The sequence below is a fragment of the Eptatretus burgeri genome, chromosome 11 (assembly GCF_056783735.1).
Source record: "Eptatretus burgeri isolate ZD-2024b chromosome 11, Ebu_testis_v1, whole genome shotgun sequence".
NCBI lineage: Eukaryota > Metazoa > Chordata > Myxini > Myxiniformes > Myxinidae > Eptatretus > Eptatretus burgeri.
Window position 1 is genome coordinate 32,560,110 of NC_140971.1, and position 27,209 is coordinate 32,587,318.

General features: G+C 46.2%; 1 protein-coding gene across 6 annotated transcripts in view; it reads right to left on the reverse strand.

The window, feature by feature from the left end:
- Nucleotides 1-9,620: 9,620 nt before the first annotated feature.
- LOC147016798 (sodium/potassium/calcium exchanger 2-like) overlaps nucleotides 9,621-27,209 on the reverse strand; it is a 223,545-nt gene continuing 205,956 nt past the window's right edge. For all 6 annotated transcript variants that reach the window (XM_085845809.1, XM_085845810.1, XM_085845812.1 and 3 more), the window contains 5 exons: nucleotides 16,909-17,051; nucleotides 16,428-16,586; nucleotides 16,209-16,298; nucleotides 15,584-15,750; nucleotides 9,621-15,429 (listed from right to left, as the gene is read on the reverse strand). In XM_085845809.1, the coding sequence (XP_085701935.1) occupies nucleotides 15,180-15,429; nucleotides 15,584-15,750; nucleotides 16,209-16,298; nucleotides 16,428-16,586; nucleotides 16,909-17,051 (809 nt within the window). In that variant the 3' untranslated portion in view covers nucleotides 9,621-15,179. The remainder of the gene's footprint in view (nucleotides 15,430-15,583; nucleotides 15,751-16,208; nucleotides 16,299-16,427; nucleotides 16,587-16,908; nucleotides 17,052-27,209) is intronic.

The window sequence follows — 27,209 nt, forward strand, 5'->3', positions numbered from 1 at the left end:
CGGTTGTCCGTTCCTGTCCGCACTCCAACTCCCAGTTTTCAACTTTCACGTTTCATATTTGGTACATAGGTACAAACTGTGGAGACAGTGTGTCGTGACATACGTTCATCATCTAAAGTGGTTGCCATGGCAACCAGGATGCTGTTTTCCATGTGGCAGCACAATTCTGTATATACCTTCTTGTTCGGGCGTATATTGTGCTCACTTGCGCTCTTGTTACTGATTACAATATACAAATACATATATTGCTTTATAATTATTTGGATCACTGCAATGCTTTATAAAAAAATATGAATTATTAGACGAGTCTTTTAAAAACAATAAATGTAAAAACATGCGAGCATTGGGTGGCTTTGACACCAACTCTGGTTTTCTAATCCTGCACACCATTTTTGATAAACGAATCTTCAGCTCAGCTTGTTACTGAGTGCAAGTGATGGCAGGGAAAGCAGAACACAGCATCTTGTTGAACAGATGATTCACTCCAAAGGAATTTGTTGTTGTCGAAAAATGAAAAAGAGCGACTTTCTTCCAAATATTCTCATTGAAAATCAGTCAGATGTGGTTATTTGGCCGAATGCTTTTTCCTCCAAGATCTGGAGGAACATTTACGCTTCTCACATCATTTTCGGTGATATGTATGATGAGAGAACCCGTACTGACTGCGTCCGAAGATTTGAGATAATCTTGCTGTACTTGCCATGATACTGCGTCGACAGCCGAGGTAGGCAGCAGTGATAGGCTCGACTTTTGGGGCAATTGTAAAATCCTGATGTGAATCATCCGCCGGAGGTTTAAAAGTCCATCCATGGGGACCATACTCTGTGCAGAGCGTTGGTGCTGCCGAAGCAGTCTCCTTGGCTATTGGGCACAATCCTGGACGGGTCACCACTCCGACACAGTATACCAGCAAGCTGGCAGTCATTTTGCTAACCTCAGGAGGATGACAGGCAGTCAACCCCACCTGGTATTAATTCAACAGCTGAGTGGGATTTGAACTCAGGATCCTTGGATCCCAAGCCCACCACCCTCACCATTTAGCCAACACCAGGCATGTTCAAAAGTTGCTTTCACGAAAAACTTCTGAAAGTCCATTTTAGCTTTTCTTTAGATAAGTAAATCAGTCCTGTTCACTCTCATGTCATGTGCTGTGGCTAACTGTCAATCAAGTTTGAAAAAGGATGCAGCCAGTTACATCACTATGCAAATACAGTACCACAATATCTGCTGTGACTGCAGGGCAGAAGAAAGCACATTTGGGTACTGTTTTGCTTTGCCATTCAAGTTAGGTTTCATGAATGCATAATATTTTTATGTTTATTATCTTGCCAAAACGAAGTTTTTGCAAGATATGTTAGTCAGCTTGTATGTTTTTTTTTTTGTTTGTTTGTCTGTAATCACGTATAAAAAATTCTGCAGAGCACAGTTATCATTGTAAATTTTTGTAACTTCGCATATCAGAGGCCTATAGAGGTCCCTTTCAGTGCACAAAATTTTGAAGGTCAAGGTCAAAGGTCAAGGTCGCTTTGTCGCAAATCAGGGGAGTCGACGAAACCCTTATTTTTTGAGTAATTTTGATCGGATCGTCTTCAAACTTCATGGGAATATAGTTCATGGTCTGGTGCTCAGCTGATTAATTTTTGGTGGCGATCAGCCTTGACCTTCATGGTTAGCACCTGAGGTCAAACATATTTGACCCCAAGGTCAAATTTTCAAGTTTTAGGAACCATATCGTGTAGTACCTCAAATTGAACACCTCGATGAGTGCTTTCTAGATATGTCAAGCTTGAGACATTGTGACGTCATTTGGTGACGTTATGAGGCAAAGGCAAATTTTTCATGGTTACTCTGTAGAACTATTCTCATCGGAATCTCTCGTAGGCAGATATTCCTCAAGGAGTCGCTCCTGTTGGATAGCAGCTCTGTTCACCTCAGTGTGACCTTAAAGAGGTCACACGTGGTCACCTTTTGGCAAGATACGGGTCACCCTGCGGGTGACATTGGTTTATTTTCAATCTTAATTGTAAAGCCTGGTGTTTGCTTAACAGTAAGGTGGCTGGCTTAATATCTTAAGGTCTTGTCTTGAGTTTGAGCCCCTGTCGTGCCATAAACCAACACCAGGTTTGTTGACTCAGCCAGTCATCCTTCCGAGGTCGGCAAAATGGGAACTGGCTTTGACTAGAAACAGGGGACACTGCATCAGCGACATGGCCATGCTTACAAGTGGTATGAAATGATGATGTTGATTGAAAATGAGAAAGCATCTCAAAATACAAAGCCCAACCAAGTACGCTTTGTACTCGAACTAAAAGATGAAAACAACAGCTGAAGAATAAAAAAGGAAAATCTACCAATTAGTCTTCTCCATATTCTCAAAAAGGTTTGTTACCTCTGCCACCAACGGTGCCTGGAGGTTATGTTTTCACCCCTGTCTGTTTGTGAGCTGGATATCTCAAAAAGTAATGGATGGATTCACAATAAACTTTGTGGACAGGTTGGATGTGTGACAAGTACAAACCGATTAGATTTTGGTGAAGACTCGAAAGGGGTCCCAGATATGGAAGGTTTTCAAAAAAAAACATTTGCGCGATTAGTCACCATTCAGTGGTTGGGACAAACCGATATGTCGCAGGATATCTCATAAAGTTACGGATGGATTTGTATGAAATATCGTGGACAGATTGGGTTGGTGAGTTTCTGGATCCGAATCTCATTTCTGACGGACTTTTGTATGAATATATATATATATATATATATATATATATATATATATATATATATATATATATATATATTAGTGATACCCGTGCACATGCACGGGATAGCAGTACAACATAGCTGGTAGCAGGCGACAGACCATACATGGGGAATGACAAAAATACGCATTGTGCAAAATGTAAGTGGTACTATGGAACGCCAAGACTTCCCAAGCATTGTCGGCATGTCCGCTAAGTGCCACAGCAGTTTCATAGGGATCGTGTGACGGCGAGCCGAGTTTTTAGGGTGCAAGCTTGGTATTATAAAAGATGTGTATATATATATATATATATATATACATATATATATATATACATATATATATATGTATATATATATATGTATATATATATATATGTATATATATATATATATATGTATATATATATATATATATGTATATATATATATATATGTATATATATATATGTATATATATATATGTATATATATATATATATATGTATATATATATATATATATATGTATATATATATATATGTATATATATATATGTATATATATATATATATATATATATATATATATATATATATATATATATATATATACACATATATACACATCTTCTTCTTCTTCTTTCGGCTGCTCCCGTTGGAGGTCGCCACAGCGGATCATCCTTTATGATCCGCATAATGATTTGGCACAGGTTTTACGCCGTATGCCCTTCCTGATGCAACCCTGGTCGCCTCTTACAACACAGGGATATGGTACACCTATTCTAACCGGCGCATACACCGGGCCCAGTACACTGGTACTCACTCCGCCGACCTCAGAAGGATGACAGGCTGAGTCAACCTCGTGGTGTGTATTAATTCAAGCGGCCAACGGGGCTTGAACTCAGGACCTTTTGGATCCCAAACCGCTCCCCTAACCACTACGCCAACACCAGGCTAGATACATATAGATAAATATTGTTGTGGGCTGGGGTTCGGTGACGAGAACGACCACTTGGTGGGTAAAGTTTGCATCGTCTCCCACCAAACTCCCCGGAATTGTAGGCCGTCGCTCGGATAACTACGCGATCCGGCGGGTCGTTTAACTGACCGTGGTCGCCAATATTTCAACCGCGTAGCGTAGGGTCTATTTGTCTATAACCAATTTACCTAATTAACTACGCGATTTCGACTACCGGGAAAACCACGTCCTCGGCACGTCTTGCTCGAACCGGGTCACTCTACCGACTGCGGTAGGGTTCCAACTACCGACGACCAACTCCGGTTCGGGTGCAGCCGAGCGGAAACTGCCAAAGCCGTGCCGGCTGGAACGAACGGATTATTGGGGATAAAACCACGCCTAAACTCAGATCCGAACTATGCTGGACCAATTCAAGAAGGGACGGAAAGGAACTCGGAACATTTCTAACAAGTTTTATTTCAGTAAATGAAGACACAAAGCAAGACAACGGGAATATGAAAGAAGTATTTACAATGTTCCAAAAACACTTATTCAGTTCGACTTAAAGACGGGCCCACACGCAGACACACAGACAAATGAAAAGAAACCCAGTTCTTTATTGGACCCTCCCAGCTGATGGGAGAGACAAGCTGGGGGTCAGAGTTCGCTTGGGTACCTGGCCGTCAGAGAAAGGGGGTACTCCATGCTGTGGCACCTGACAATGGTCGCTGGTTTGGTCCCCAGTTGCATGTCTGGGACTCGATGTCCGTGGCAGAGCTCGGGTGGTGAGTAGTGGGGTCCACGGAGTGGGCTCGGGGTCGCTCTTTCCTTCCTTCTTGAGGGCCAGCAGAGACACGTTCGCCACCTCGCCGACCTTCGTAACAGCAAAAACCCTCCAAAAAGACCCACCACGAACTCTCCAAGACTCCAAAAAGACTCTCCAAGACCCCAAAAAGACCTCTGCTTCAAAGACTGCTCGGGAATTTATGGACCTCCCTCAGCGGGGAGGGGCCTTGGTGAACACACCTCGCTGTCCACCTTTGATTGGACAGGGTCCCACGGCATACCTTTCCGGGGCGGGGCCTTGGCTCCTGCCGGGAAACCCCAGCCACTCTTCCACACGGGTTCATACTTGACGAGTAAGAGTATCAAAGTTGCAAATGTTGTCGTGAAAGAATTACAACGTTCGTGGGAGCCGAGAAACTGGAACCGCGAGATCTTGCCTTGGCACGTCAGGGTGCGAGAAGGCAGCTGGTTGGTGGTGGATCGTGATGGGCCGAGGGGTCATGCAGATGGGATGGTTGCTAGATGGCTTGTTGGATGTAAAGATTTAATAACCTAACTAAAAATAAATCGCAACGCACACCTTTGATTCTTCCACTCTACAAACGGAAGGGGAGCTGAATACACACATACTTAACGACATAACTGACTTTTGGGACATCTGTATGTTGAATGCTTATGGTTTCCAGATCCGTAACACTACCCCCCCTTTTTTTTATAGACTCGACCCGAGTCGTTAACATCTGTGTGACATGCAGGTCTAGGTTTTCCCCCTCGTACGTTTTACTTACGGATCCCTGAGTGCGACATTTTGAATACATGTCCCAAAAATAAATAACCTAGTGCGTTGCGTAACTACACTAGCAGATTCACTCGGACAACTTCACATTGCCGGCTCTGAACAAACAACAGGTGGGTTAAAATTATGTACAGTCGTAATATTTACATGACCATGGCTCAGGACCTGTGATTTGAGGAGAGAAAACACAGCAAAGTTAACATTTGTGGGTGAGTGCACAGCAGGCTTTGATGGTCAGACGTCTTTCAGGCCTTCAAAGGTCCCTTTATTGTCGTTGAATTCTTCTTCTTTTTTTTTTTTTCGTTCCTGGCTGCTGGAGGCAACTCACCCTAACACGGCAGGCCATACGCCGTCTCACAGGCCATTTGAACTGGCCTTTATGCAACAAGATCTCCGGGCTGCTTAGTGCAGTCTCCGGTCCATTTGAACTGGCCTTCATGCAACAACAAGGAGATATCCGGGCTGCTCAAATGCAGTCCCCGGGAATGCGGCTGCCTGCAGGGCAGTCCTTGCAAAACACTTTCAGATGTGGCCCTGGAGCACATGCTAAGGGTTGAATGACAATGCTAACAAAGGCATGGGCAGGTATGGAGGAAAGGCAAAGGCAGGCAAAGCATGGCATGGCAAACGCAGACCAGGCAAGATGCAGTACAAGAAGAAGTCGGCGCACGAAGCTGGCGGCCTCGGACTGGTCTCGTGAGGTTGTGGAGGGAGTGCGGTGGCGCCAGCCGGTCTGAAAACGGGTTCGGACCTACCCTACGGTCTCCCCTCAACCTATCGCTTATGCCTGTCCTTGTCCATATCCACTCCCATGAGCTTGCAACAACAAAAAACAATGACATTTAGACAATTTAAATTTTTTTTATAATTACGTGTGTCCCTAACCCCTTTCATTGTCCTTGTTCAGCTTACCTGTCCTGACTGTCCATCCCCAATCCCTCCTTAGTGGATAAAGGAAGAGAAGTGAATCTGTCTTGAGGCCCAATGCAGCCTCAGAACAACTCCCTCAGATTTCAGCAATTTCCAAAGATGAGTCTAGTGGCCTACGAACAGTGAAGGGATGGATGGTGCGAAGGGGTACACGTTTCCTATCTATCCTACCATTTTATTAAACTTTAATCTATCCCCGGGGCTTTTCAACACGCCTCTCTCTTTAAACTATAGGTTATAGAAACCATGATTCCTGTCGCCTGTGTTGGTGTTCGTTATTAATTTGGGCCTGGCCCACAAATTTTCTCTTGTGCTCTTGCACAATTTCGTGGCTGGGCAACGTGGCTCCATGGGCAGGGATACCCATCTGCCGAACTCGAACTATGAGACCCCCAGGTCGCTGAGGCTGTCTCCGAGCCTACCTGCTCCTTATGAAGGTGGGGGATGCCCTTCCTGGCATCTTCCCCGTCGATGCCCATGTGGCATTTTGGTGCTCCGGGTCCCCTTTCTGTGGGCTGTCCATGCCCATTACACTAACTAGGTCCCTTGGACCTATGACTTACTCTGGCCGACTACTCCGGTGCCCAGGGGGTCCTCTACTCAGTGCGCATATTTCACCAGCTACGCTCCCAGCCTGTCAATAGTTTCTATGCACTAAGCGAGTGACGTCACAGTGGAAGGTAAGGCTCCGCCATATTGAGTGGCAAAAAATCATGGCTACCACGCACGTGTCACGTGAACTTCTAGGCTATTTCCATGGATTAGATGATATTTCTAAGAAGAGGTACTGCGAAAAACTGAAGCTGTGTGGTCTTATTGAAGATCCTTATATTATTTCAAAGGATAAATGGACAACAGAAAGGAAATTTTGGCCTCAAATTGTTTTCACTGACATGTTTGTTTACCTTGTTGAAACGCCGAGTCCTTACACTCAAGCCAGCCTGAAAGCCTTCACGAGTATGGACGCTTACTCATGTTATGTCGCCGGGTTTGTTAGTGACATAATCTCGACGAAAGCTGACAAGAACTGTATTATCGTGAGGGCAAAGGTAAGCCTGTTTTCTTTCATTTCACTATTATTGTATTATCGTTGTTGCTTGTTTTGTTCAGCAACCAGCATCACTTTTTTTAACCTGACTGCTGCCACAAGTTAATTTCAAGTGAAGCTCTTGTCTAAATTCTAAGTTTGTAGAAAATCTTCTTCGTCAGTTTGCTTACAGATACATTATATTTTTTCCATGACAAACATCCCCATAAATAATACCAAGCTTGCACACTAAAAACTCGGCTCGCCGTCACACGATCCCTATGAAATTGCTGTGGCACTTAGCGGACATGCCGACAATGTTTGGCAAGTCTTGGCGTTCCATAGTACCACTTGCATTTTGCACAATGCGTATTTTTGTCATTCCCCGTGTACGGTCTGTCGTCTGCTCCAGCTATGTTGTACTGCTATCCCGTGCATGTGCACGGTTATCGATAGTACGGTGTCATGCTACACTGCTGTGGATATTTCAAAGTGGTAGTTTTTTTTATGTATTATACATATCGATGTGACTTTCTGTAGTGAAACCTCTCAGAACTGTGCGCGTTGGACAGCCGTTATAAAGGCGATGTAGCCTATCTCATTCTGTCAATAAAACAAGGGATATAATGCATTTTAATGATACAAATCAGACAATATTATGTAACCACCAGCTATTTAATACCAAATCAGAAATGAGTTACATACCGGAGACAAAATGAAGGCCACACAACCAGTCATGTTCGCCAGGTCGCCATTTTTCTTTTCTCAGAACCGATATCCAAAGATTTCGTCGGTCTACTTCGGCGGGAAAACTGGTCTCCAGAGCCTTTAGTATATCGCCGAGTCCATTCCGGGGCACAACAACTCTTACCCATTTGCAGAAAAAAAAAATCGCTTGCTTGGAAATAACGGTGTAGTTGAAGTGGAGACTATCGGTTGTTATGGACGCGGTAATACTTTCTTGCCACGCAATATGGCGGAGCTGCCACAGTCACGTGATCGGTGACGTCATCTGAATAAGGCCTATAGACTCCTGCACCCTTCAAAAGGTTTCGTGCCTTCATCCAACACCAACAACAAAACAACATCCGTTTGGTTAAGTTGACTAACCCACGAACTAATGTTACACTAACCCAGGGTTCCTTTGGGTGGGATTCACTTCTCCCCCCCCGCCCCCCCCCCAATCATTCGTTCCCACCACGCATTCCACATTCACTTCACTCACTCAGGCCTGCTGACCCACACTCATTCATCATGTTTCTCTTTTCTTGGTTTTATTTTTACACCACACTCGAACGACTACGTCCCCCTAACTATCTCGTGCTCCCCGTCATCCCTTATTTTAATGCACGTTCCGTTTAATTAAATCATGAAGCTTCGTCCCCACCACACGTTCCATGTCCGTCCATTTCTCCCATCCATTCTAAATTCTAAACTAAATTCCTACCAATTCGTCCCACCGGGCCCCATGGAGAACTGCACATGCCCCATGAGGCCGGTCTAACTAACGCTAATCCCTTCCACTAACTAGTGCTCCTTTGCCCACGACGAGGATGTTCGCTACATCCTGGCAAGGATTGGGTACTCGTGCAAAGGCTCGGTAGGCCTTGCATCGCCAGGGCGGCGGTTTACAATTTGCTCGTCCCTTCCGTCTGGCCGATCATTTAAAGCGTAACATCGCCCGTCGATCGCATTACACGTCCGTTTCCGAGCCATCCGCCATGTGCGCCGTGCGTTTCTCACCTGGCCTTCGTGCTGCGCGATCCCTGCCGACGTCACTCGCACACGGGCCCGGCGGCGTCGTCGTCGATCGATTGCATATTGCCTAAAAAAAATAGACAGTAGTGGAGGTCAGGTCGGCCACCTCCTCAGCTTCACCAGCACACCACCTCGTCTCCCTGGCCTTCTGGAGTGTTGGCGGTGGCTAGTTCCCGTTGGAGGTCCCGATGTACTGTAAGGTGTTGGTGAAGGCTGGATCCATTTGATATTTGGCTGAGAGTCGAATCCCATCCTTGATCTGATGTCAAGAAGAACTTGACGATTGTACACAAAGCAGGAACGTTTTGGACAAACAAAAACAGACACAAAACGATAAAACAGACAAAAGCGAAAGAGCGGCTCGTGAGATGTCACATTGCTTTGGTGCCACAAACCCTTTGTGATTTTGGGTTGGACGGTGCATACACACCTGATAGGGCCCATGGGCTTGTTAGTTATAACATAGAGAGAAGGCAGCAGAATATCAACATTCTAAGAGCATATGATATGTGATTGAATCTAAAGAGACCAAAACCACAAGACTTACAGTAATCAAACTGGATTACAAAGGCATAACCAACTAAAAATCCTCAACAATGGAGAGAATGGGTCTTCAGGAAAAAAAAAGTTAGTCGGAAGCTGATCCTTGTCAGTAGCCTTTATTCCATGCATTGGTTACATCGTGGTGCTCTGTACATGGGCGAGAAAAATGTCCGTGCACCCCACCCGCTCGTTCGCACGCCCACGCACCTGCACCAGAAACATTGGCTATGGTCCACCTTCACGTCTATGTACAGGTTCTCGAGGGGACCTTGGGACAGGGTGTGAATCACTCAAATTGTCCACACCTGGTAGTTTGTGGCAACATGTTTGCAGGAGTTAGTGCTTCAATTTTTGGAAGTATATCAATTAGCAACTGGAAAAAAAATCAGTTCTTTGGGAATGCATGCCTGGTGAGGTCTTCTAACAGTGGTGGGATTTTGCTTTTGAAAATGCAATGTTACGGCATGGTAAACCCGACTTTCACCACTGCAGTACAAAACTCCCTTGCAGAATCATGTTCTTTTGTAAAGCCGGACAAACCAGCAGCAACACTCAGAAAGGTGCAGAAATTGCAAGACCATGATGATTCAGCTGACCCAAGCTCCAGTGCAATTAAAAATGCTATATTAAGTGCTGACCTATTTCTGCATCGATGGATACCTTCACAGGTTGCCCTTGAAGGATATCTTCAAACGTATGCAGGACTAACAGTCGAAGCACAAACAATGGTCGTGGCGCTAGGATCACATTTCTCATAGCAAGCAGGAGGATAAGATTTGTATTAATGGGGGTTTGGATAGGATTGGCAATTATGAGGGTTTTGATAGGTTCAGTAATAATCATGGGAACTTGGATAGAATCAGGAATAATGGCAACTGGGATAGGATTGGAAATAATGAAATTTTGGATAGGATCTGTATAATCATTGGTGCTTTATAGGATTGAAATAAGGACACCTAGAGTAGGATATGAGTTTATTTGGGCCATTATAGGACAAGAATGAATAGGAGGTGTGAAAGGATCTGGAATGAAGGATCTAGGATGGGATATGGAAAAACAGGGGTGAGAGAACCCAGAATAACAGAGGCCAGCAGAGGAACCAGGAAGATGATCCTACATAAACCCGAAGATAAGATAAAATATATTAGGTTTGGATAGGACCACGGATAACAATTCGAGGATTCGGAAATGACATTGGATAGAATTGAAAAAGTTGGGTTAAGCTTCGACAAAAACAAGAGGCAAAAAAAAAGGCAGGATCAAATCAAGGTTAACAAAGACTGCAATGAAAATGAAAATAAAGGCAAGGATAAAATAAATAGAAAAACAGGACTAGGGTCAATTCCTGAAATAAAGGAGACTACATTTAAGAGCGGCACCTAGGTAGCCAATGACACCTGAACAAATTTGATTAACTGCCAGTACAGTTGGCAGGGTGTGTAGCCAGTCAGTCCGGCATTGTTGGTTTCCTGGGAAGGTATTTATTATATATTAACAAAGGACATGATATGGAGGATTATAAAGCTTGGAAAAAAACAAACAAACGATGACCAAATAAAATTACGAATAACTCGTAAATAAATAAATAAATAATCCCCTTCCAAGGTAGTTCAACACAGAAGGAAGCCAATGAGCCCCTCAAACCCTGCACTAGTATTGCTAACTTCTGGTTGGATCATCTGTGCCCTATCTTTTTAAATGCTGAGCCTCAAGCCAGAAAGCAGCACATTCCATTTGTTAAGTGTTTGGTATGACTCAGCTGGGTTGCAAACCTTTCAAACCACCAACCTTCCAAACTCAGAGCAGACACTCCAACCATTACACCACTGAGTCTCTTTAAAAGGAAAACTAAAATTGAATTTTAAAAACTGACAATTAGGACTTGTATATCTGATCATCGTTTTCTTTTCACAAATTCATTGACTTTTTACTTAAAATTTTGAAAATAGAAAATGCTAAATTAAGCAGTAAATGCAACAACAACTATGTGAATTTTCCAGTAATTTACTAAAATGCAACCTTTGTAAGTCCATAATTGTACGTGTAAAGCACATTACATTTCACAGCCAATCAGGGACCCACAAAGGCAAGTCATAATTATATCCACAGAAACAACTACAAAATTCCCTCAGGAATTACTTCACTGTTTTCATTCAAACATGTACATTAAAATAACTCCACAATGATTGGATTCAAACTTTCATGAAGTTTCATCTCAATTTATTTTGTTATTCGAGTTTTTGAAGTTTGAGTTTAGCTACCGACACTTGAGTGGAATTTCATTCGGCATCTTTATCACAAATCATAAAGGTCATGATTGGATTACAAATATCAGGTTTTGACTAAGTTAAATAATAGTGCTATGATCAGGATTGAGAGGGCTTGCCTTTCAACTGGAAGTAAAGGAGCTTTAAACTGGACCAGGAATTATGGAAGATGCTGTTAAACTACAAATAACAAGGATGGAAATCATAAATAACACAAACTAATTAGGAAATTTGTTTCAAAGACCAGGACGATGTGGGATTTTAAATATGCTCAAGTCGTACTTACACTGGTGTGAGCAATCGAGCAGTCAAGCTAGACGATTAGCATGCCGTATGTATGTATGTATGTATGTATATATATATATATATATATATATATATATATATATATATATATATATATATATATATAATCACTGTACCAAGGGGGAGGCAACACTCTCAGGCCAGAGCATGTGTCTCAGGCTGTAAGGCAGTGAAAAAGAAGGTGCAAGTGGGCAATAACAGTCTCGTAGCAGAGAGGAGCGGCCCGGGATGACGAAACACGACACGACACAAACAGCAGCCGCATAAAGCCCGTCTGGCATTCGGTATGGAAACTGGCCCATGTGTGGTTTACAGCCGAAACAAAAACTATTTCATCAAAGAATCATTGTTTGCGATCACAATGAAACTGATATAAAAATAAGAAGTTTCAGCTGCTCGGGCTTTTGGTAAGCAGCACGCCTAATGAAAACGAAATTGGAATTACACCCTCACAATAAAGCTTTTGTTCGAGCCTCAAAAGGATGCTTTGCATCGCCCCCAAGGAAAATGTCTCGCAAATTCAGCAACGCGAATATTTAAAAGCATTGAATCACTTTTCTTTAAAAAAATAAATAAATAAATGAATAATAAATACGCAAGTTGATCCCGACAGACTACAAATTTATCTTCGGTTCGCAGAATCGCAGCAATTACTTAGTGATTACAAAACAATCAAATTGTTGTTTGAAAATTATTCATTTCACCCTTGCGACAGCTATACCCGTTATGTTAGCACTTTTCCTCTTCCTGCCTATTCCTACACTGGATATTTCTTCTCTGTCACTATACCAGGGTGCCATCAAGTACCAAAGCAGCCTGCTGTTGTCTTCTTCATTTGACAACCATACAATGGCCATACAATCTGGTGTCTCAACCACTCGATAGCCATCCACAGAGTGTGCAGCCTTTTCGGTAGAACCAGTGTCCTTGAGGTATAATGTCTTCTAACAGCCCACACTGAACCTGCAGAGAATTTTCATTCCACTTACGTACTCAAAGTGGTGGCAGACATGAAAGAGGTTTTAATACTGAAAAGAAAGGTTAAATTCTCGTCTCTCTGTCAAAATGTACTCCCTCTTTCGAGCCGGGTGAAAATAGCTGAGACAGCCAACTCGAAGAAATTTGCCCTCTTCCCCACCATGAAACAAATCATGAGAAGTAACAAGATGTGACACATTATGAACAACGTGGTGAAATGATAAAAAAAATTGCGTAGCGACACTCCCTGTGTAATGCCAAAGGTATGAGATTATTCAGTAAAAAAGTATACATTTCCAAACATGATGTACATTAAAATTCCAAACTCCAAGAGAAAGATTTGCTTCAAAACTTAAAGATATATGTCTTTTTGTAAAGATTGTGTTTTTGACAGCTAAATTTAGCAGAGGTAGGGATTATATACAGCATATGCTATGATCACCTCATGCGACAGGTCCCGTTCCAGGAAGTAACGAAAATAAAATAAACTACAAGAGACCTATCATACGTACAAGACATCCTGAACAATTGCTTTTTCGCACCAAAGTGTCATCAAGTCAGTAATCTAATGTAGCAAGCAGCGTGCTGTCTACATGCACTGCAGGCAAACTTGACATCTCAACAACATAGCATGCTTTCAGAGATGCAAGCACTCTTAAGTTGTTTTCAATAAAGGCAGTGACTAATCCCTTCTTTCGACACTTAAGTCAAGGTCCCTTTTGCAGACGAGACGAGGAGAGAAGTCGGAGCGCTCGTGAGACACCGAGGTGAGGAGAAAACGGGATGGAGAGGAAGTGAATGCGGGGACAATTGAGAAGCCCGGCTGCTGATACAACGTGACAAGTGATGGTGATCGGTATTGCGTGTTGGGACACGACATCACGTTTTAATTTCTGCTACATTAAAAAAAAAACAATTGTATTTGCTTTGTGTCTTTCCGGAGCATGCGGGCATTGTGTGAGAATTGCAGATGCCAGGGAGGAGAAACTTTATCATGATACCAAATGGAGAGGAAGACAATCGGAAAGATATCAGGCAATGTGGACCTCATCCACACGAGAGAAGACGTCGGCAAGAAAAGGGTTGTAAATTGTGGTAAGGTAGGATGATCCAGAAAGCCTCCCAAATATAATATCTCCTAATAGTCAACCTCAGAGGGATATCCAGCTGAAAAATAAAACTTCCATCTGACCACCCAAATTGAATGGCTTTTATGCTTTTGTGGAGACTTCTGGATGGCGAAACGGAAGATGCCATCTCTGTGCATAACACGGTAGGAATTTTATTCATGTAGTATTTATATATATTATATATGTATAATTATATATACTGTATGTGTGTGCAGATACACATAAAAGCCAACATGCAGACAGAAAGGTCCTTAGACTTTGACAAAGGATTGCAGAACTCCAGCACAGCTTTGACATGGACAGAATCACAACAAGGAGTCAAGTTTAATTTCTGCATGCAGCCCGTAAGCTGGAGCCCAGCAATGGGCAGAGCAAACCCCTGCGCGGCTTTTCCCAGGCCACTGGCTGATCAGGCCCCGTTACCGCCAGCGGGCACGGAGAAGGAAGACTAAAGATTGGGCACTCACCCTAGCCTCAAAGAGGCACCTGGAAGGCTTGAAGAAAGCCAGAGATAATGGGCAGATATCAGCAACACAGCAAAATGATCACAGGCAGACCACACACCTGAAACAGCCTTTCCTTCATTGGAAGCTGCTGGGATTCAGCGAAAGTGTACACAGGATGATCAAATGTGCACCGATTTGCGATGTCATGCTCAATTATGGAGCAGGCAAGTCAATGCAGTTTGTGACATGTGAGTTGCCAAAGATGAGGAGCAAACACTATACCGATGGATTGTTGGCGTGAAAAGTTTCTTTTTGTGATGCAACATGAACATCACATTCTTGACAGAGCTGAAACATGAAGGAGCCGTTGAATGAAGCTGGAGGGCCTCATAAAGAAAGAGGCCTTCAGAAGTTGAAGGCTGGAATCATGGCATAAGGGCAATGAGATAGGAATTCGGTTGACGAGAAGGTGATGGTGAGGTAAGATAAGGTGGGCAAGAGCAGCCCAAATGGGCCCCAGGTGGACCAGCAACCTGATCAAACAGTGACAGGACAGAGCATGATGCGCTTTTCAAGGAGTACACTGGTGACAAGGAAGAAGAGGTAGAGGACAAACATGGTGCAGCCAAGCAACTTGTTCATGCGCCAATGGCATGCAGCAATAGTGATGATGACGAACAAGAGCATCAGGAAGAGCAGCACGATAGCACAGAACAGTCCATTGCTGCTCACTTTTACCGGTGCCATTGCATGCATCATGGAGTGAAGAAGCCACGGAAATGGCAGACTGTGGGGAAAAGTGGATATTATCAGTCAGATTGCTGTAATACAAGGTACTTGTTGAAAGGCATTTTTGAACGAACAGTGGAAACTGTGATAACTGTGAAAACTTAAGAACAATAAGCAGTTGGGAGATTGCTTACTCGAGTGGTGCTGCTTACCCAACGGTGATGTCAAAGATGTTACTTCCGACAGAGCTTGAAACAGCCATGTCTCCCAGGCCTTTCCTTGCCACGATGACACTGGTGATGAGGTCAGGGATGGAGGTACCAGCAGCTAGGATTGTAAGGCCCATTATTTCCTCGGTGATGCCCATGGTTTCTCCAACCTGCACACAATGAAAGTATAAATTGAAGAAGTAAGGCTTTCTGACATATTAAGGATGCATCTCCCTATTACACATGTAAAAATGATGAACTGTTCGACATGCTGCTCTCCTTCATATCTCCCATAGATTTCCTTTCCCTCACTCCCATCTCTTCCAAACCTCCATTACTTTTTTGTTCCCTTCTCACCAATTCCTCAACCCTTCTTTTTCTCCTCCTCTCCTCATTTCCTTTACTTTTACAAAGTTATTTTTCCGAACACATTTCTGCACATGAGGGCGGGCCGTGCACCATTACACGTGCACTGGATATTTCTGGATATTTATTATCTGTCACTGGATATTTCTGCACTCTTTGACATGTGCGTTGAGCCAGCCTCATGTGCAGGTGGTCCTTTACCAAGCTGAGAACAGGTATGCTCACTTACACAGGTAAAAAGGCAGATTTTAATGGATTTTACCTGGTGGGCCCACCACACCATTAGGTATGAAAATCCACCGATCCATGCAATGGAACCGAAAAAGGAGATAATGAAGAACTTCCTTGAGGACTGAAAGGGTAGTCAGACATATAACACACAATACAATTATTACCACGAGAAATACTCAACAGGTCTTTAACCTCCATTAGTCAAAAGCAAACCAGATGGCATTACGAGCATGACTTTTAACACACTCACAGGTTTGCGAACATCAGGGAGTGTGAACCATAGAGGCAGCACCAAGGGAAGTAGCACCAGATAAGATGTTCTCTTTTTGGCAGTTTCTGGCCAAGACAGACTCAGTGGCCTCTCCTGATCATTCTTATCGTCCCTCTCAGCGTCCTGCTCCATTGCTGGCTGCCACAGCATGCCACACTCATTTTAGGTTCCAAACCTGCCCTTATTGCAAGGCAAAGTGAACCGTGATGCATCAGACTGAATCCCACTGTGCATTGTAGGAAACTATTTCTGTCATTTTATCCCTCCTTTAACATCACATTGTAATTTTATCTCCACCTTCTCATTATTCACATCTCTATTTCTGGGTGTGCACAGTATGAGGATTCAGTGCAGCAAGGTGTGCTTCACTTTGCAGTGCAAAATAATGCAATTCAGTTTTTGCAAAATGCCAACTTTGACCAATATGATAATTCTAGAAGCCTAAAAGAGTTCTACGTACCTGTTGTCCATTCTGGGAGGTACATGCAATTGTCAGGTCACCATTGGGTTTTGGGGCTGGAGTAGAGTGGCCATTTTCCTCACATGTTAGGCCTCCAGCTTCCAGCACAGCAGTTTCAGAAGCAGCGGTCACACTGCCTGAAGCTATGCACAACACACTGCGATCACTAACGGGATATTGGTATGTGCATGTCTTTACGTGTACACGTACACTGTGTAGAGTACAGTCCATACATTTGAAGTACAGTATATATACGAGCACAGTACATCTATCGCATGATTCAAATAATTATTGGCATGATACAGTAGGGAACTGTGGATACAAAATGTGAAAATTCACATTATATTATATTGGGTGATTGTGGTGTTCATATAATTGCATTTAATTTTTTTTCTGCGAAATACAGCACAGTTCAGGTGTTTTAGCTCATGGAAGAGCAGATCAACAACACAGGTAAAAATTGGAATGAAGGGGAATCAGAAGGACAAGAATATCCAGACAGCTACACAATAGCATGCGAAAGGAGTTTCACGTGAAATGGGAAGAGGGGTTGGGAGATCGTAAGGAAAGAAAAGGTCTTAGAGGATAGAGAAAACTTCAGAGACATGCAAAGGAAACATGGCTAATATTCTTACATAATCATGTGATATGGTTATTACCATGCACACACATGCACACACACACACACACACACACACACACACAGCTATGCTCAGGACAGACAGACAGACAGACAGACATACAAGCCAGTAGGCGGACATGGGTAGTTGACTACCCAATAGAACCTGACGCAATGGGCCCGTTCAAAGGGGAATGACCTGAGGATTAAGCACAAGAAAATTCATGATTCTAGCTTCAAGTGTTAATGTTGCAGATTGTTTTTCGTTAAAATACCCCCACATTTAGAGGTTTTTCGGCCGTTGCTAGAAAACGTAGGGGTCCATAGCAATGGTTCTTTCTCACACATAACTAGGACATACCATGAACCTACCATACTAGTTTCATGTATATCTGACTCATAGTCTCTGAGATATAACGAACTTCGTTTTTTTTATTGTTTTCGACCAGGGTTCATTCAAAGTCTATCTTCTCCGACAGTTTTCATAGGATCCGGCTGGAAATTTTTGACAATATGGCTGAATGTACTGCCCACAGTTGGTCGTGGCCTGATTTTTGATTTTCGAAAAAATTAATTTTTTATGATTTTTCAAAAATTTCAAAGTCCCGTTGCTAGTCAACCAAAGGGGCATTAGCAACCAGTACCTACGCAGCACAACGAGGTCATAAACTGGTCCTACCACCCAAATTTCATCAAAATCGAACAACCGCAAGGGGGTCAAAAACCCCCGACAAACACACACACGGACAGACCGACACCACGACCAACAAATAAGGGTAGATCAAAAAAAAATTTTTTTAATCGGAAAAAAAAAATTTCGACATTTTTTTTTTCGACTCGATCGACTACCCAACAGACAGACAGACAGACAGACAGACACACAACAATAACGAATATAGTGGTCACTTATTTTTTTCGTGAAAATATTTTTTCGTGAACCAATAATAATATTGTTGCGAATTCGCGCTCACCGGCGTGTGGACGGCCACGTCACTCGAATCTTGACCGCGTTGCCCACCGGACGGACAATTCTGTCGTGACCCTCTCGGAACAATGCCAGGAGCTAGTCACGGGTGGGGGTTTAACCCCACCATGAACGTGCCAATTGCCCACCCGCGCAGGATAGGGTTGCTCGCCAAATTCGATCTACCGAAGTACCTGCGCGGATGGTCAACCGGGCGATCGTACCACGCCACAGGCCGACTCCGGACACGAACTGCTTAAGCGGTCCGTTCCGTGCTACAGTGATAACCGAGCGGTGTTATCGTCGGCCTTGACGGTTCTGATTAATTACTGGGATCTTGCACCCGCTACGACCCCCTTTCCGTGATGCAAGATGGAGAGTCAATAGAGAAAAGACAAAGCGAAACGGGCACAGTTCAACAAGCAAGCATTTTATTCACACCCACACACAGTCAAGCACGTAAGGCACGTATTTACAGCAATACACAATCAAAATGCACATATAATAACCAGAACAATAAAAGCAACAATGCAGAGCTACAACCGAATACGCATACACACGGCAACACTTAAACAATTCTACTTTGTGAGACATGGCGCCACAAGATCCATACAAAAACCCCAAAGAAAAGAAAGAAAGTTGCGATTTCCCTTTTGTCTCTAGTGAGTCCCTCTCCCGTGACCGTCAGCGTGGTCACGCCTGGCCCCGACCTCTCTCGCGGCTGGCAAACCCTCTCCGGTACTCCCCGTCCGGACGCACAGGTCCACCTCGCAACGAGCGCTGCCGCGTCTCCCGTCCGTGCCTTTGTGTCAAGCCTGCTCGCCAAGGCGCTGGCGCAACACCTCTTCCTGATGATCAACCAACCAAACCACCAGCCAAGATGAAGAGGAAGAAGAAGTGCGAGAGGGAGCCTTTTAGGAAACCTTCTTTTTGGGAGCCTCTCATGGAGCTTTTTCAGGGAGCTTTCTTCAGGGAGCTTTTTTCAGGGAGCTTTCTTCGGGGAGCTTTCTTCAGGGAGCTTTTTTTGCGCCCGCCCGTGTCCGTCTTTTATCGCACGGGACTCCGCCCTTCCGCCCCGCCCCGTTTTCGGCCCCGCCTCCCTTCGAACTTCTTGGAGAAGCTTCTCGAAGGGGGCGTGCCCTCACGCTTTCCCTCCACCTCGCTCCGTCCGGGGGCCGAGGGAGTCAGTTTTTGGCTTGGAGCCAGAGCATTATTCCCCCAAAAAGAGGCCCCACCTTCACATGGCCTCTGACTTTTGACCTGCATCGCTCTTCCGCCACTCCAAAGCGCGGGGAAGTCAGACGGGAAAAACAGGCGGGAAAAGCCCACCGAGCGTCCTTGTTGGTTTTTGTTTGCTCCTCCGCGGAGATCGTAACCGCACGTAGCCTGTTGAATGGCGAGTGGCGAAGATGTGGTAGCGTAGATGGTGGAGATGGCGTGGTTGCAGTGTGGTTGGCACTGTGATTTGGGATGGCGTGGTTGTTGAAATGTTGTGTGTTTGAAATAAAAGATAGAAAAAGAAAAACGACTGACTCAAAGCGTCACAGCCCGGATGAATCACATAAATTCCCTCGAGACAACGGGTTAGGGCTAACTACACATGCACCTATCAATATATCTCACCTACGGGCCCTTTATGGTGTAATGCAAATTTCCACAGCCGTAACAATATATTCACTTACAAGGAACTTTTGATGCAGAAGGAAGCCATCAGGCCCATCAAAGCTTGTGCTATTATTACCAACCTATGGTTGTTTATCCATGCTCTATCCTTTTAAATGGTGAGTATCAAACAAGGAAGCAGCACGTGCCATTTTTAAAGCTTTGGTATGACTCGGTCTGGGTTTGAACTACCAACCTCCCAGACTCGGAGTGTTCACTCTAATCATTACACCACCGATGCTTGTTAACTGATCATGCTCATGGTGTGGTGGACCCACCAGGTAAAATCCTTTAAAATCTTAATTTTCATTAAATTGAATTGAGTACTTGGACATTGAAGAACACAAATCACCTTGTTTTCACTTCCAAAAAGCTTCAGTTTTGTAGTACTTGAACTATAACTTGAACTACTACTTGAAAATTCGTATTCCCTCAATAACTTCTTTCAAATCAGAGTCTGTAAGATTAAGTCATCATCAGCAAACATGTCATTAGTGAGTACGATGCCTTGAACACAACTTCCTCTGCTCCAACTTTGGTTTTCATGAATTTGGTGTTTTCACTCCAGAGAAGGACTTTCAACTTTGTCATTTTATCGCATAGGTTTTGATCACCTCATCATATCTGTTCCACAAAAACTCCTTATACGCTGTTTCGCCTCATTTTTCCGTGTTGAGTATACTCTGTTGCAAATCATTTGCTACGATGACTTTCTTTGTGTGATGCACCAATATAAAATCTGTGCTTTCATGTTGATGCTGATGCTGATACCAAAAATCAGACAAAAAACACATTTCATTAAAAGACCAATTGAAAGCCATGTTTTCAGTCATTATTTAATTACTAGTGTAGAAGCCCATCAAAAATGATGGGTTGGAGTTATTTTATTCGAAATATTCAAGGAGACTGTAAGATATGATACTTCAGAGCAAGAAATGAAAGCATTATTTTAAAACACTGAATGTATAAATGTGACCCTATTTTCTTTATCTTCTGAGGCGTTTAGTTTCACAGATACAGCCTCGTGAGCGTGCCAAAGTCTGAATCCTCGGCCTAGTGTCAGGTGTGTTTATATCTTATTTATTTATTGGACCTCCTCCAGACGTAAATGACAACTCCCTTTACTATGTGCACGTTGCACATCACGTGCAGCAACTTTGACTTCCCTGCGCCTTGTATTTATTGTTTTTTTAAAAAAAGGCTTCTGCACCCCTTGGGGCTCAGTTTGCAAATCACTGTCTACAATTCCACCAACAGAAGAGATGTAATTACTCTTTTCTGGAAAATGTTTTCTGAGTTTTTTATCCTCAAAAATAGACTGCAGTGAACACACAAATTGTGTTAAATGATTGGCCTTCCTTCTTTCTGTTGTCTTCTGCAGTGGCGGCCCGTGCACCGTGTTTGCGTCCATCCATTCACCCATCCATTCGTTGTGTTCATTGCGTGTGCCACTTGAGCTGGCACGGAGACTGCATTTGTGCAGCCCATGCACCGTTGTGGTTCACTGCGTTCAGTTCAAACCATTCCTGCATCCATTTGTAGTGTTCATTGCGTGTGCCACTTGAGCTGGCACGGAGACTGCGTTTGTGCAGCCCATGCACCGTTGTGGTTCACCGCGTTCAGTTCAAAAGGGAAGGCCTTGGACTGCGTGTGAGCAGCCAGCCACGTTCCCTGTCACCTGCATTGTTTTGAGCCAGAGACTGCATACGAGCAGCCTGGCTCCCTGCTAACTGCTTTTCTTTTGCAGAGTTCATTGATCCTGGGCCATGGTTTAGTGTAAAATTTGTAAGTTAAGGTAAGATGTACTGTACATATGAGTGCGCCCCCGGCATGTTTGTCTTAGCGCCGGCAATTTTATTTAAGTCGTCCGTGTGAGTGAGTTTGTTTAGGTAGTTACGCAGCCCTCAGGTTATTTATTTTGGGGACACGAATACCATGAATGTCGCACTCAGGGATCCGTAGGTAAAATGTACTAGGGGAAAACTACACATGATGGCACACGAAAATTTGACGACTCGGGACGAGTCTGTAAAAAGGGGAGGGGGTAGTGTTGTGGTTACCAAATTCGCAAACCACCATTCAGGTCCCTTAGGTGAGGTATCTCGGTAAGTATATGTGTAGTTAGGCCCAAACCCGTTGTCTAGTGGGAATACATGTCATTTATGCGTGCTGCGACTCTTCAGGATAGCCGTTTTTCTTTTACTATCTTTATTTTGGACCAACCGCCATTGTTACCACCACCAACCACAACATCAAACACCCACCGTGGCGCCGCTTCACGTCACACCTCGCAACCGTCGCATCGCCACTGTTCTTGCGCCGCTTGTGGGTACCGGTGTTGGACTCGTGCAGGGCGCGCGCCGAACAGCGTGTACAAAACCACGGATTTTCCGCTTCAAAAACGGATCAAAAACGACACACGCCCACTTTTGTTCCGTCCAATCGGTGAGCGAGGGGCGATTTGGCCCCGCCTCCAGGGCGTTGGAGGGCGATCGCTATATGCAAATTTATGGATCAAAATGCATTCACGCCCACTTTTTCTCGGGCCAATGGGGAGCGAGGTGAAAGGTCGAAGGCAGGGGGTCAAAGATGAGAGAGCGAAGCCACGGGGCTTATATAAGCGACCGCGTTCGTCAAGTCGAGAGAGTTAAGACTTCGCAGTCGGTGGAGTTGGGAAGAAGAAGCAAGAAGGAGTTAGTCATCGTCGTCGTCGTCGTCGTGTGCGTTGGAGTCGGAGCGAAGAGGACGGAGCTGTGGAGAGGCGGCGAAGGCAGACGAGGGGGTGCTCGCGTCGTGCCGGGAGCTGCACACCAGGGAGGCCGACGGCACGACCTGGCCGAGGTGGAGACGCTCGTCGCGGGACTCGAGGCAGAGTAGAAATCCTCCTTTCCCCCGAGCATCAGCAACACCCTCCTGTTTCCCCCCGCGCTGAGATAGTGCGACCAAGGGGGCCCCCTTCCCACCCCCTACCAGACACTCCCCGCGAGGCCCGCGGAGTTGAGGCACCATCGCCGCTCCGCGTCTCATCACCAGACGGGTAGGCCCGACCCGGTCTCGGCCTCAGGCCCGCCTCATCCTTGAGGGTTCTCTTTTCTTTTGTTTTTGATAATATGTGTTGTCGGCGCCGTCTGTGAAGTAAAATTGTATAAGTGTTGCCGTGTGCTCGCGTAGTCGGTATTAGCTCTGCATTGTGTTTCTTTTCCTTCTATGTGCTTTTGGTGGAATTGCATTGTGTTTCTCTTCTTTTCTATGTGCTTTTGGTGGAATTGTATATGTGCGCTTTCCGTTCATCGCGAATAAATGTGCTTTATTGAACTGTTCTCCCGCTTCGCTTCGTCTTTTCCTCTATTGAATCCTCATCTTGCTTCACGTAAAGGGTTGGTAGTGGGCTGAATACGCCCGATAATTAATCGAACCATCGAGGCCGACGATAACACCGCTCGGTTATCCCGATAGTACGGAATGGGTCGCTTAAGTGGCCCGTGTCCGAAGTCGACCTGCGGCGAGGTGCGATCGCCCGGTCTACCCTCCGTGTGGGTACTTAGGTAGGTCGAATTTGGCGAGCAACCCTATCCCACGCGGGGGCTGATTGGCTCGATCGCGGTGAGACCGAAAGGTCCACCCGTGACTGGTTCCCGGCGTTAGTCCGAGAGGGTCACGACTGGATTGTCCGTCCGGTGGGCGACGTGCCGCGATTCGAGTTACGTGACCGTCAGCACGCCGGCGGGCGCGAATCCGTAACACTGGTGTCAGGTCGTGCGATACAAATCCATCGCCCTCCTCGCGGCACTGGTATCGGAGAACAGGAAAACGGGCTCTCCTGTCTCCAGCTAAATTCACGGGAATCGGTCCAGGGGTGAGAGAAGCGACCCCCGATTCCCTCCAAATTACGAGCGAGCGAAATTAACCCTTTAAGAGAAGCAAGATGGCGTCTCAAGGCGAGCGGGAGCCGGGGGTATTAGAAATGGATGTAGAATGTGTAGGATCCATGGCCCAGGATGGAATGCCCGTGCAGGAACATGAACTCGTCCAACTGAATCCAGAGCCCGAAATAGGTGCGGCAGCGGCCGCGGTGTATGACACCTCCCCTCCTCCTCTCCACCAAAACCCTTCCCCAACCCCTGCCGAAACGGCTCACCCAAGCGTACCCGACATGGCCCAGCTAATCACCATGCTGGCAAAAATGAATGCGGAAATGACAGCGAAGATGGATGCGAATGCACAAAAGATGAATGCGGATATGAAAAACGAAATGAAAGGCATGAACGAAAAGATGGATACAAATACAAATGAAGTAAAAACGAGGATGGATGCGAATACACAGCAAATAAACGGAATGGAAGCAAACATGAAGGAGGAAATGAAAGAGCTCCGGGGTGAGACGCAGAACATGGGCCGATGCCTGCAGGCGGGCATGAAGGCCGTGACCAGGGAGCTGGGAATGGCGACTCCACGTGTGGGAGCAAACGAGCTGGAAGGGGGTGCAACGGCTGACAGGCCCGCGGCGGAGGCGGGTGAAAAAATAATTCGGTGGGCGTGTTGGGCGAGGGTCGTGACAGAGGAATCGACGGTGACCAAAAGGGAAAAATTAAATGGGGAGACCAAAACGTGTGAACGAGACACGAGGTGACGACAACAGAAACTTAGAAATGTATAGAGACACGGGAGACAGAAAAAATAGAGAGACAACACGATGAAGACGGGGTAAGTGACGCACACACACACACGGAGGTAGTGGAGGACAATGTGGGTGAGCTCGCGGAGCGTGGAGGGACCCAGTGCGAGCAGCTGGATGGCCTCCTCCAGGAACGAGGGGAGGGAGTCTGCCCCCTTGAGGCGGATCACGACCAGGTGAGTTCGGTCGTGCTTTGCGAGGTTGAGGGGACGGGTGCTGTGAACGGGTGCACGGAAAGCTTGGGGGGTATAGAGGCCCCGGAAACCCTTGTGGGAACACGAATCCCCAGTGTGGTTGTCCCTGTGTGTGTGGTGCAAGGTGTGAGTGCGGCACCGTGTGTGGAAGCGACCCCGTGTGTGAGTGGTGTGGTGGCGATGGTGCCAGAGTACGTGCTTCCCAGCACGCCGTGTGTGGGTGAGGCACCGTTTGTGGAAGAGGCCGTGTGTGTGGATGAGGCACCGCGGTTGAGTGCCCCCGCGTGTGTGAGTGAGGCACGGTGTGTGGTTGAGGCACCGCGGATGAGTGCCCCCGCGTGTGTGGATGAGGCACCGCGGGTGAGTGCCCCCGCGTGTGTGAGTGAGGCACGGTGTGTGGATGAGGCACCGCGGGTGAGTTCCCCCGCGTGTGTGAGTGGTGTGGTTTGTGTGAGTAGTGAGGCACGCGTGAGTGAACGGCCGAGTGCAAGGGAGACCGTGTGTGTGAGAGAGCGGTATGTGAGGGAGATGTCGGTTGGCATGCGGGAGCACGCAGCCGCGTCTCCCGGTGTGAATGTCACGGAATGGAGTGTGAGCGTCGTAACACGCAGGTGTGCGTGGGTTGAATGGCGACGACGACGGCGACAGAAGAAAGAAAGCCGAGTAGCGGCTGTAGCTGTTTCGGGGACCGTGCCGGGTTCACCCAGCAGTGAGCACGCGGTCCGTGCTGTGCAACGCACGAGACCGCCACGTGCTCGCTTGCGAGAGTGAAGTCCCAGTCCGGAAACGCACGCGGTGGATTTGCCGATCCCGCGGACGGACAAAGTTTAGGCAGGATAATGGATTTGGACCGGACGGGTTCTCCACGCGATCGTGTGTGTTAAGCTCCAACGGGCAAAGCACATGTGTTCGCGTGGGGAACCCCTCGAGACGTGGGGCTTGTGTTTTTTTTTATGCGCACGGTGACGCCATGGCTGCACGTGGGGTTGGAATCCGGCAGGAGGGGTATCTCTGCCGGATGGTACCGTCCAAGGAGGGACGAGGAACACGTGCAGCTGCATGACGTCACGGGCAGGTGCAAAGTGCGCGAGTTGCCGCGCTGGTGATGCGCATGAAGAAAAATAAAAATAAAAAAGCCTCACTTTCGGGTGCACAGGATTCCTGGGCAAGGGGTGGAAGACCCCCTTGACCGGGGCACAGGATGGAAACTAGTTAGGGGGAAGGGTTAGCTTAGTTAGACCGACTTCATGGGGCAGGGGTAAGTCCTCATGGAGTCCGTGGAATGGATTAGGTAGAGGGATTTAGTGAGCTTTAGGTTGGGAAATAAAATGATTTATTTGGAGACAGTGACAGACTTGTGAATGTGTAGTGGGGACGTAGCTTAGCTACGTTGGTTAAAAGGAACGTGCTGTAGTTTAAGGGACGACGTGGGAGCACGAGTTAGTTCGGGGAGGTAGTTAGAAGGATGGCAGAGTTCAGCGGTGTGTGTGTTGAAGAGTTGTGAGGTGAGTACATGATGAGTGAGTGAGACCAGCGGGTCTGTGTGAGTGGAGCGAATGGGGAATGCATGGTGCGATGAGTGATTGGGGGGAGGAGTGACTCCCGCCCAAGGGACCCCGGGGTCAGTGTAGAGTGAGTTAGCTGGGTTAGTCAAATTGAAAAATGGAGGTTGTTTTGTTGTTGGTGTGAATGTAGGCTCGAAACCCGTTTGGAGGGGTGCAGGAGCCCTGTTGACGGGCTTGGGAGCGTGGCTGCGAAAGGTGAGTATCGCTGAGTGGGTACCCCGGGCACCAGGCTAGTCGGCCGTGGTAGGCCAAGGGCCCATGGGGGGCCGGGATAGCGTAGTGGGCACGGGTGCGCCTGCTTGGTGCGGGGGCCCGGGGTGCCATTAGCCGCGTGGGCAGTGTTGTGGGCAAGGGTGACCCTCGGAAAGGGGCCTGGGAAGCCAGCCTGCCACGTGTGCGTTTCAGGGGAGGTGCCATGGGGGCACTCCCCGGTGTTAGGGAGCTGGTAGGCTCGGAGGCAGTGTAGTGCCCGGGGGTGCCAGAGCTGGAGATTCGGCAGAGGGTCGTGCCTGCCAAAAGGAGCCACGTGTCCCAGCCATGAGACCGTGTGAGGGCACGGAGAGAAAATTGGGGGGCGAGGCCCGAAATTGGGAGGACACCAACACAGGCGACGGGAATCTGG